This window comes from Coregonus lavaretus (assembly GCF_964263955.1).
Source record: "Coregonus lavaretus genome assembly, chromosome: 1".
NCBI lineage: Eukaryota > Metazoa > Chordata > Actinopteri > Salmoniformes > Salmonidae > Coregonus > Coregonus lavaretus.
In genome coordinates, this window is record NC_139988.1 from 15,450,841 (window position 1) to 15,462,065 (window position 11,225).

Below are 11,225 nucleotides of genomic sequence, written 5' to 3' on the forward strand. Positions count from 1 at the left end.
ACCCTAAACCCACTCCAATTTGCATACCACCCCAACAGATCCACAGATGATGCAATCTCTATTGCACTCCACACTGCCCTTTCCCACCTGGACAAGAGGAACACCTACGTGAGAATGCTATTCATTGACTACAGCTCAGCATTCAACACCATAGTGCCCTCAAAGCTCATCACTAAGCTAAGGACCCTGGGACTAAACACCTCCCTCTGCAACTGGATCCTGGACTTCCTGATTGGCCGCCCGAGGTGGTAAGGGTAGGTAACAACACATCTGCCACGCTGATCCTCAACACGGGGGCCCCTCAGGGGTGCGTGCTCAGTCCCCTCCTGTACTCCCTGTTCACCCATGACTGCAAGGCCAGGCACGACTCTAACACCATCAATAAGTTTAACAACGACACAACAGTGGTAGGCCTGATCACCGACAACAATGAGACAGCCTATAGGGAGGTCAGAGACCTGGCCGTGTGGTGCCAGGATAACAACCTCTCCCTCAATGTGATCAAGACAAAGGAGATGATTGTGGACTACAGGGAAAAAAAGAGGACTGAGCACACCCCCATTCTCATCAACAGGGCTGTAGTGGAACAGGTGAGAGCTTCAAGTTCCTTGGTGTCCACATCACCAACAAACTAACATGGTCCAATCACACCAAGACAGTCGTGAAGAGGGCACGACAAAGCCCATTCCTCCTCAGGAGACTGAAAATATTTGGCATGGGTCCTCAGATCCTCAAAAAGTTCTACATCTGCACCAGAGAGCATCCTGACTGGTTGCATCACCGCCTGGTATGACAACTGCTCGGCCTCCGACCGCAAGGCACTACAGAGGGTAGTGCGTACATCACTGGGGTCAAGCTTCCTGCCATCCAGGACCGCTATACCAGGCGGTGTCAGAAGAAGGCCTTAAAAATTGTCAAAGACTCCAGCCACCCTAGTCAGACTGTTCTCTCTGCTACTGCACGGCAAGCGGTACCGGAGCGCCAAGTCTAGGTCCAAAAGGCTTCTTAACAGCTTCTACCCCCAAGCCATAAAACTCCTGAACAGCTAATCATGGCTACCCAGATTATTTGCATTGTCCCCCCCACCCCACCCCCTCTTTTTACGCTGCTGCTACTCTGTTTATTATCTATGCATAGTCACTTCAACTCTACCCACATGTACATATTACCTCAATTACCTTGACTAACCGGTGCCCCCGCACATTGACTCTGTACCGGTACCCCCTGTATATGGCCTCCCTACTGTTATTTTATTTTACTGCTGCTCTTTAATTATTTTTTATTTTTTACTTAACACTTTTTTTCTTAAAACTGCATTGCTGTTTAAGGGCTTGTAAGTAAGCATTTCACTGTAAGGTCTACACCTGTTGTATTCGGCGCCTGTGGAAAATAACATTTGATTTGATAGATTTATTCAATTTCTACTGAAGCAACAGAAAAAGTCAACCGTGTACAAGCTAGTCACCACATAATAAATACAGTGGGAGTGAGTGAGACATCTGGGCTGAGACAGAGAGGGCACAGGGCATTAACATTACTCTCATGAGTGTTATCCACACTCGCTGTTTCCATAGAAACACATTTACATAACATTTACATTTACGTCATTTAGCAGACGCTCTTATCCAGAGCGACTTACAAATTGGTGCATTCACCTTATAGCAGTGGCATAACCACTTTACAAATGTTGTTGTTTTTTTTTTGGGGGGGGGGGGGGGGTAGAAGGATTACTTTATCCTATCCCAGGTATTCCTTAAAGAGGTGGATGCGCAATGTTCCCTGAGAAACTAGCTAGGTTTCCATTCAATTGGGGACAAATTTTCATGCGAATATTCAAAAATCGGCATAAGAGCAAAATGTGCATTTTCCCACCAGAGATGTGGTTCCATCAATGACGTAGATGCGTGATGACGTAATGTACCTATAAATCCTTTTGCGTTAAATTCCCATGTACCGAATAAAAAACTAGTTAAATGAGTTTCCATTGCATTTAACTCTATTGATGGTTTTCTCACAAAAAAAGTGCGTTATATAGTGAGTGTGCCTACTCTGGTATTGGCACGTGCGCTCTAGCAAACAGCTCGCAAATACAGTGCGGGGTAGGCCATTTTACATAACGAGATTATTTTTATTTGTCAAACGGCAGCCAAGCATCGATGATCATGTCACCAGAATAAGACCCTCTATATTTATTGGAAAGGGGCATCAATTGAGTGGATCACCTTGTACTTTCACCACCCTGTGAAGTTCATCATAATGTATTTAATCTGTAGCCTAATACAGTGGTTCACAAACGGTGGGGTGCGCCCCTAAGGGGGGGACGAAAACGTTTGGGAACCAATGGCCTAATAAACTGAATTTTTTCCAGACTAGTCATAGTGGTTGGACCACACAACATGTTATCGGGTGACTCCAAGTTCACTTCGATATGATAGTTAATATATCAATATTTGCGCATAAAAGCATTTCCATCAACATTTCTCACGTAATGAATCTTACCGACACAAAAACATCCCAATTTGTCTAGCATATTTTGTTTTGTCGACATTTGTAATTTGTAATGTTTGCCAACAAATGTTTTGTTTCCATCAGCCCTGTCATGACATTTTTTATCGCACATGTACTTTACTCCCATAAAAAGGTTGGATGGAAACCTGGTTAGTGATTCAAAACACACTGTAGAAGAGATGGTCATCGTCGTACTTGGCTGTACTTTATAGGGAAGGAGTGGCAGAGGAGACATGTTCCTCTTTACTGAAATGAATCCACACAGGACGTTTTATAAACTGCAGATTGTTTCACGGACCAGGACAGATAAAATATGTGTTTTTGTTCCGCCAAGGACAATACCAGAGATAAACTCAAGTCCTAAGGAGTTGGGATTTCTTCCCAGTCAGAGGCCAGTACACTGCCTTTGTTGTCTTTGCTCTTAGAGTGCGGTCTGAGCTTGTATGTTTGACTCAGGGAAGCTCCGAAGGGCCTTCTTAGTCTTGCATGAGTTTGCGTTTGACCGTTGAACTCTCGGAGGAGAAATGTACAAACAGAGCCCCTGCTGCTGTACGTGCCCTCAGCTCATACAGGTCAACATCATGAGCCCACTCTACGTTTCCCCAATGCCCGATCTGTGGAGAGGGGAAAGAGAGAGAAGGGAAAATAAATCATTAGTAAGAGATGAAGAGACAGAAACAGACAGGGAGATTGAATACATAGCCAAGATGCTTTTCTAATCTCTGTATATGTATTGATTCTGTGGCGAGTTCATACCTGGAACTCCTCCTCTAGTCGTGACAGCAGCACGGCCTGCTCCACTGTAATGTGTTTGTCAATCAATGCAAATGCCAGCACCACTGACTTCAGCTGGGTGATCACATACTCCAGTCCTACACACAGGACATGCAAATAGTATTAGTGCAGTCGTGTACTGTCTATTTAACTGAGACTCAGCAATATGATGTGATCATGAACAGCGGTGCAACTTCTGAGGATTCTCTCTCCATTGGTCTAGGCAAGAGGCTGATTCCTTTAGCACCCACACACAGTTCAGAATTTGCACATGTGCACGGGATGGGAGTATCTCTAATGAGTCTTTTAGCTGTTTTTACCTGTCAGGGACCAGAAGTTATAGGAACCCAGGTGCTGGCGGAAAGTATTCATCGTTGCCTGTGGGATCTCTGGTCCCAGTATATTGGTAGAGGAGCCAATGACTACGTTGTACCTGCAAGAGGAAAACATTAATTAAAGTACTCTCAAGACAATGCAACAAATCTGTTTCCCTCCTTTGCTGACGATGACATGCAAATAAGTAGACGTGTCCAGTGAACTTCTAGTAAGGTACCTCACAGCAAATGAGTCAATGATCATGTTAAAGTGAAACTAACCTGTCTTCAATCCAGTTCAGCACAGGGTCCCATTCATTATTCTGAAGCTCCACTAAAGATGGAGGCTCCTCAACTCTGTAACTACAAGCAGACAACATAATCACAGAGTTATAATTTCTACACAATCATGCACATTAATGATCTGATGGAGAGAATATGTGTATCATATTGGTCCTATGTTAGGCAGGTTACTTTTATTCACCAGAAACTAAAACCCTATGCTACTATGAAAACCTCTGCGTACCAGATAGTGTCAGTCTCCAGATACTTGAGGGCAGCGGTGATCATTTGGTCCTTGCTGCGGAATGTAGGGTTATCAAGGGCTGTGTTGCAGAGAGTGGTCTGGAGAAGGAGAGAACAAATCTCAAATGGCACCCTTTTTCCACATTAGTTTTAATCAGGGCCCAAGTCAAAAGCTCTAGTGAAAGTAGTGCCCTGTTTGGGGTACAGTGTGTCATTCCAGACACCACCAACATGAAGCATCAAACAAAAGTACTAAGCTAAAAAGGTCCTACCATATGCATACTGTAGAACTTGAGCACGTCTTTCTGAGTATCCCACTCATTCGCCACGGCAATGGCTAAGGCTTCGTTGGGGGCTGTGAACAGCTTTCCTCCTGGTGTCTTCAGTTTCCGCTGGTCCAGGTTGATCTCAAACATGCCACCTGCAGACCAAGAATCAAGGTAACGTTAGTGAGTTCTTGAATTCTTAGCACTCAGACACTTATTTCAATCAAGAAAGAAAGTATCTCACTTGCCCGGTCCAGTACTCACCCTCTCCGTGGGATATGCTGACGTCCTCGTAGAATTTCTTTCTTTCTATTGATGAGAGCATAACAAACTCAACATGACAAGAACTGTGCAACCTCCATGGTGCATATAGCCAGGATCACTGTAAACCAGCAAACTCTTGAGAGCCTTGATATTTGATGAAAAGGGTGATCAAATGGTGCACCTCTTACCTGTGATAATGGAGTAAGATTTTGAGTTCACCGAGAGCAGCAGCTTGAGAGCTTGACTTCTTGGGCAGACAGTGGGGGGAGAGAGGGCATGCCCCACACGACTGTGTAATCTCACAAGATTCCTCAGCATCGTGTCAGTCACAAAGAGTTATTAACAAAGAAGTTTTCCCAATTCAAGTGGGGTTCAAAACCTGCAGTTGACTTGGTTAGCCGAGCTAGTTAACGTTAGCTAGCAGGAATTATGAATGCCGGATAGTGTCGCTATTCAAAATGCAGGAAAAATCGCTGTCGCTATAACAAACGACTGAAGAGTAGTTGAAGGTTGACTGATCTAAAAGTAACCATTTGGAGAAATACGATTGTATTTCCACGTACCTCTCACTGCAATGCATCGCATCTCATCTCTCCATGAGCATGACCTTCCGTATTTGACAGATGGCAGATTCGACAGAATTCCCAGATACATGGGAAACGTAGTTCCATAGTGGTTATAAAATCAACCAGAATGGAATAGTGCCAGAGCGGAAAGAACTACATCCTCACACGTCCCAGACAGCATTGCGCTAAATAAGCCAATTAGCAGCGAGGTTTTAGACCAGTGAAATCCCTCAGCTAATGAGAGAGGATGATGCTGCTGCCTTACGGCACCCGCGTCGAAGTCCCCTTACTTTTCTGGAGCTTGGTGGTGACTGAAGTACTTACTGATTTGGAGGCATTTGGATGTAGGTGAGCCGCCTCATTCGTGCTCTCCGTACCCCCTTCGGTGTCCTCCCCGCGGTACCAGAATCATGCCTGTCCCCGCTGGATACCTCCGTTACACCTCGATGGCCTTCACGTCCTCGGCCTCGCTTATCCCGCCTCCCCCGATCAACACCCACCAGCCCGGGGTTGTCGCCTCGCTTCTCTACAGCGGCTCCAAGTTCCGAGGACACCAGAAGAGCAAAGGCAACTCCTACGATGTCGAGGTTGTTTTGCAGGCAAGTTCGATTTATGAAACTTTAATTTGCCAGTCAGCTGACGAGTCATTTAGCTGACATGTCAAAACACGTAATGATTGACAGCTTCCAGAAAAATACCTGAGGAACCCTCAACTCAGTTCTCTTATATCGAGGCGGAGTTGGGTTTTGATGACCTGGTCGCGGGATTTGCTAGCAACAACATTGAGTCACCATCAGTCGATTCTTGTAAAAATGTATATTCTGAAAACGCTTACCTGTACGTATGTTTGTCCTGTGTTCCAGTAGTTGGCTACACCACTACAGGGCAAAAAAGTAATTAACTACTGAAAACACTACCTAGATTTGAATTTAGGTCAACTACCACCAAGCTAATGCAAAATGTAGTTACATTACTAGTTGACCTACATGGCGTTCACTAATGTTACTCCCCAACACTGTATTAGTCTGGGCGGTATACGGTATTTTACTATATGCCGGTATTGATGCACGGACCGGTTTGGGTTTTTACTTTACCTTCTAAAACGATATTTGAATGTTTGTTAAATGTGATATGCCTTGTGTAACGTCCATTTTTATAGTTTACATGTTACTTGAGTCAAAATAAATCATTCTGCTCTCTCTCTCTCCATGCGGTTTCCACACAGACCTAGCCCCGCCCCCTGTCACTCAAGCATTTGTTGTCGCTTGACCACGAGACTTGCGTTCAGTCTGCATGGTCAATGCAGCACATGCAACAATGTTGATGACAACGATGTTGTTTCCACTTTGCTTCGTGCGTGCTATAACTACACTATTAGTTTGTTTCTTACATCTGCAAACATCTAGTTTGTCTTTTTTTAGCAAGTTTTAGCTAAATCGTGTTAGCTGGCTAGCTAATAAATGTACTGAGTCAGCGCAAATGTAGCTAGCTAATACAGCCTGATGCCAGTGGTGTTGTAGGCCTAAATCAGCATGGTGTTTGTGCAACAGTATCGGTGGTCCTCTGTAGCTCAGCTGGTAGAGCACGGCGCTTGTAACGCCAAGGTAGTGGGTTTGATCCCCGGGACCACCCATACACAAAAATGTATGCACGCATGACTGTAAGTCGCTTTGGATAAAAGCGTCTGCTAAATGGCTTATTATTATTATTATTATTATTATTATTATTATTATTATTATAAATCAAAGAGGAATAGGTGAAGCATGAATATGTTGGCTACATAAGAAACATTAAATGTAGGCAAAGATTAAAGTATGAACATTATAAAAAAATCAGAATGAAGAAAGACCAATTGAAATCACTTAGAATGTATGTGTTGCCACCGTAGGGTCACGCACTACTCATAAAATATCGTTAAATACCATCAAAAATATGAAAAATACTGTATGATATTTTTGCTATATTACCCAGCCCTACCACCAGCGTCATCTTACATTTTGTCAGGGGTGCTCTAACAGCCATTATAAACAGGGTGGTTCAAGCCCTAAATGCTGATACCACGGGTATGACAAAACATTTTTTTTTTTTACTGTTCTAATTACGTTGGTAACCAGTTTATAATAGCAATAAGGCACCTCGGGGGTTTGTGATATATGGCCAATATACCACGACTAAGGGCTATGTCCATTCACTCCGTGTTGCGTCGTGCTTAAGAACAGCCCTTAGCCGTGGTATATTGGCAATATACCACACTCCCTCTGGCCTTATTGCTTAATTAAACCTAGCTTTAGGATGACCCTATCATTAATTGAAGTGACATTCTAGTGACAAATATGTGGTATGAGAGCTGGCATTGGTAATGTTAACCCTATCAGCCCCGAGACTCCAGCAGAAGTCATTTTTTCATTGATCTGACTTTCATCTTTCTGTATGTCCAGCCCTTATGTATAGCCTCACAATGAAGTGTTGTTTTGTTTCGTTCAGCATGTGACCATGGAAGCCTCATACTTGTGTGGGTACTTGAAGATCAAAGGGTTGACAGAGGTGAGAATGATTTACCTCATACCGAAAAGAGGTAGAATAAAGGTTGAATCTTACCCTTTTATTTTCATCATGGTTCTGATTCCCAGCCTATAACTTGTTTCTCTTTCTCTGTTGTGTTTTTCTTCCATAGGAGTACCCCACTCTGACTACGTTCTTTGCTGGGGAGATCATCAGCAGGAAGCGTCCGTTTCTAACCAGGAAGTGGGATGCAGATGAGGATGTGGATCGCAAGCACTGGGTAAGTCGAAGGTGATCTTTAATTTAGCCTAATTATTTAATAATCTGATTCCACCAACGTTGCTCTGCTTAAGACCTCAGATCCAATTGAAGTAGGCTAATCTTGTCTGGTGAGAATGTGGGGGCATCACCCCCCCCCCCCCCCCACCCCCCCCCCACCATGAATGATGTTGGGTTGCTATTCATCTCTCGTGGACAGACTATGTAACATAAATGGCTTTTACTGTCTGAGTCTGATATCAGTAGATTTGTCAAGCAACAACAGTAGTTATGATTGTTAAACAGATTGTACTGTTCCAGCAAAGAACCCTGTGTGGTGTGTTTTAACCATTTTCTATTTGGGCTCCAGGGCAAATTCCAGGCCTTCTACCAGTATGCAAAGATGTTCAACTCGGATGAGTTTGACTATGACGAGCTGAAGAACTCTGACTACATCTTCATGAGGTGGAAGGTAAGCTCAAACCAGACTGCATGTTACCTATTCCTCCATTACCAAGGAAAACCTGAAACATGCATATGAGGTTTGGAAATATTTCCTCTATGTACTGTTGTTATAAGGATGTACTAACTGTTGTCCTCCTCCTCCACAGGAACAGTTCCTGGTCCCTGATCACACCATTAAAGACATCAGCGGTGCTTCCTTTGCTGGTTTCTACTATATCTGCTTCCAGAAGTCCACAGCCACCATAGAGGGTTACTACTACCACAGGAGCTCAGAATGGTAACGGGACACTAAATACTAACTGGTTAATTCATGAAAATGTTATGACTGATAACTGGCTCAGATGTAGCCAGGCCTTGCTAATTTTTGAACATATTCCTGTACATCATCAGTTCTGATGCTTTTTTCACTAAATTAATATTATATTTGTTATTTAGATTGGTTTTTGCAAATATTTGATTTGCTCAGGTTATCAAGGTCAGAATGTTGTTCATGCCCAGGCTCTGTGGGGCATGAAGTTATGTGATTTTTATTTCAGTAAAGTTAAATAGAATTAACTGTTCTCTGTATGATACAAGTCAAGGACTAGGGGTTGATTTGGGACAGGCCAATGCATCTCTCCTCTCCTGACTTTCTGCAATAACTAGCACTGTCTGACTCTGTCTCCTTCACAGGTACCAGTCTCTGAACCTCACCCATGTTCCAGAACACAGTGCAGCCATCTATGAGTTCCGGTGACCCAGGAATTGTGGCTCTGTTGGCTCAGAAGGACTTTAAGGCCTGCAGAAGCTACTGAGGCTGGGAAAGGACTGGGGAGAAGGGAACATGGAAACTGTTGTTACGACTACCAAGAGGACGTGCTTGTCTATCTGAGGATTAAGTAAAGGAAATCATGGATTAATTGATGGACAGATGGAAGGAGGTCTTTTAGGCTGGACCTTTCACCGTTTAAGGGATGGAATGATGGACTGATGGAAAAGACTGCTCAGCCCCAGGGCAGGCAGGGAACTTCAGTCGTAGGATTGGGGCAGACAGCAGCAGCAGTGTGACGCTTTATAATTTCTTCAATTGTTTTAATGTCTGGTTTACAATATCTTGTTTTCTTTCACTCTGCTGCTTTGTGGTCTAGTTATGAAACTCGTGACTTCAGTCCGAGTCCTGGACTCCATTACTACAGCACTTATCTTTGGACACTTTATAAATAAAGCTGAAGATTCCCTCTTGGGGACTTGTTTGCTGTGATCCAATCACAGCTGAGCTGAACAGATATTGGACAAGGATTCTTCTAGGAGATTACTCTACTCTATCAAACCCTGGATCTCTTTTGAAGCTGAATGTCAGCGTTTGGAATAAAGTTCTCTGTTTGAACGACAGGTCAGGCATCTTTTGGATTGGAACTGTAAAGACTTCATAGCTCATTGAATGAGTGTTATTGTTTTATTGGAAAGCTCTGCTAACTTCTCTGATTGCCTGCAAAGAGATTTTGCAAGTTACCTCTTCAGCTACCCATTCTAAAGCTTCAGACGACAGAGTATAATGAGTGTCTGGAGGTCTCTGACTAATTGATTGTTTCATTTGCCACACATTGTTGTGTTTAACTCCAGTGCAGCACTGCTAACCCAGTGTACATACATAACGTAACAACACGTACATCCTGGTTGGATTTGAGATGGAATCATGTTATTAGCCCCATGCGGTCAGCAGCATTTTACTTTTCACTCACATATAAAAATCAAAAGAATCCATGCCCCCTCATCGTTAACTATGCAATATTATTTAACAGTAGCACTCTGACTTCAGAAACCAGATGTATTCTATCATAATATTATAAAACATGTCTATCTTTCTCATTAAAGGAAATATTGTGTATAATTGCCTTTTAAAGCACTCCCTTGCCTTGTCCAGGCAATGGTGCCATCTTTTTAAAGCTTATCAAAATGTATTTTGTGTGTGTGTGAGAGAGAGTATGGACTGAAAGTAGATTGGTGTGACCTGACTGGTTGTGACTGTGAGGAATGGAGTAAATCATATCAAAACACTTTGTCTTTTTCTTGAAAATAAATGACTTGTATTAACTGTACTGCAGTGACATACTAGCAATGGGTCCTACTCTTTATATTTCTCCATACAGACACCTACAATGAACTAAATATTATTCTATCTGGACATATTTTCTGAGCCACGTCAAGGTCAAGAATGCACAGCTGGAAAATGTGTGTGCAGCTTTTGGCTCCCTGTTCCTGCCTACATACCACTACCCTCTAGTGGTCATACCTGTCTGATACACAATGTTATGTCAATAGTTTACGACACAGTATTCTGTGTCATAACGAAAATAAGGATTCCTTACCCAGGATGCTTTGACTGGTGACTCCAGGAACGTAAAGACCAAGGAGCTCTGTTTCTGCATCGATCTGATCATTTATTGACGGGACATACAATCAATCAAATTGTATTTATAAAGCCCTTTTTATATCAGCAGGTGTCACAAAGTGCTATAAAGAAACCCAGCCTAAAAACCCAAACGGCAAGCAACGCAGATGTAGAAGCACATTGGCTAGGAAAAACTCCCTAGAAAGGAGGAAACCTAGAGAGGAACCAGGCTCTGAGGGGTGGCCAGTCCCCTTCTGGCTGTGCCAGGTGGAGATTATAACAGTACATGGCCATTAAGGCCAGATTTTTCTCCAAGATGTCAAACGTTCATAGATGACCAGCATGGTCAAATAATAATCACAGTGGTTGTAGAGGTTGCAACAGGTCAGTAAATCAGGAGAAAATGTCACTT

At 43.2% G+C, this 11,225-nt stretch overlaps 2 protein-coding genes across 2 annotated transcripts; one reads left to right on the top strand and one right to left on the bottom strand.

The window, feature by feature from the left end:
- Positions 1–1,913: 1,913 nt before the first annotated feature.
- On the bottom strand, positions 1,914–5,477 carry LOC311127634 (ATP synthase mitochondrial F1 complex assembly factor 2-like). The gene is made up of 8 exons (XM_084159461.1): positions 4,840–5,477; positions 4,652–4,696; positions 4,394–4,542; positions 4,123–4,220; positions 3,879–3,959; positions 3,603–3,715; positions 3,265–3,380; positions 1,914–3,122 (listed from the first exon to the last, which is right to left on the bottom strand). Exons 1-8 carry the CDS (start codon positions 4,967–4,969, stop codon positions 2,985–2,987), a joined length of 870 nt encoding a protein of 289 aa, XP_084015587.1. The 5' UTR covers positions 4,970–5,477; the 3' UTR covers positions 1,914–2,984.
- Positions 5,478–5,627: 150 nt separating this feature from the next.
- Positions 5,628–10,536, top strand: LOC311127643 (glucose-induced degradation protein 4 homolog; the record flags this gene model as incomplete). Its single annotated transcript, XM_084159470.1, has 6 exons — positions 5,628–5,816; positions 7,702–7,761; positions 7,892–7,999; positions 8,348–8,449; positions 8,589–8,719; positions 9,115–10,536. 6 exons carry the CDS (start codon positions 5,628–5,630, stop codon positions 9,176–9,178), a joined length of 654 nt encoding a protein of 217 aa, XP_084015596.1. The 3' UTR covers positions 9,179–10,536.
- Positions 10,537–11,225: the final 689 nt, after the last annotated feature.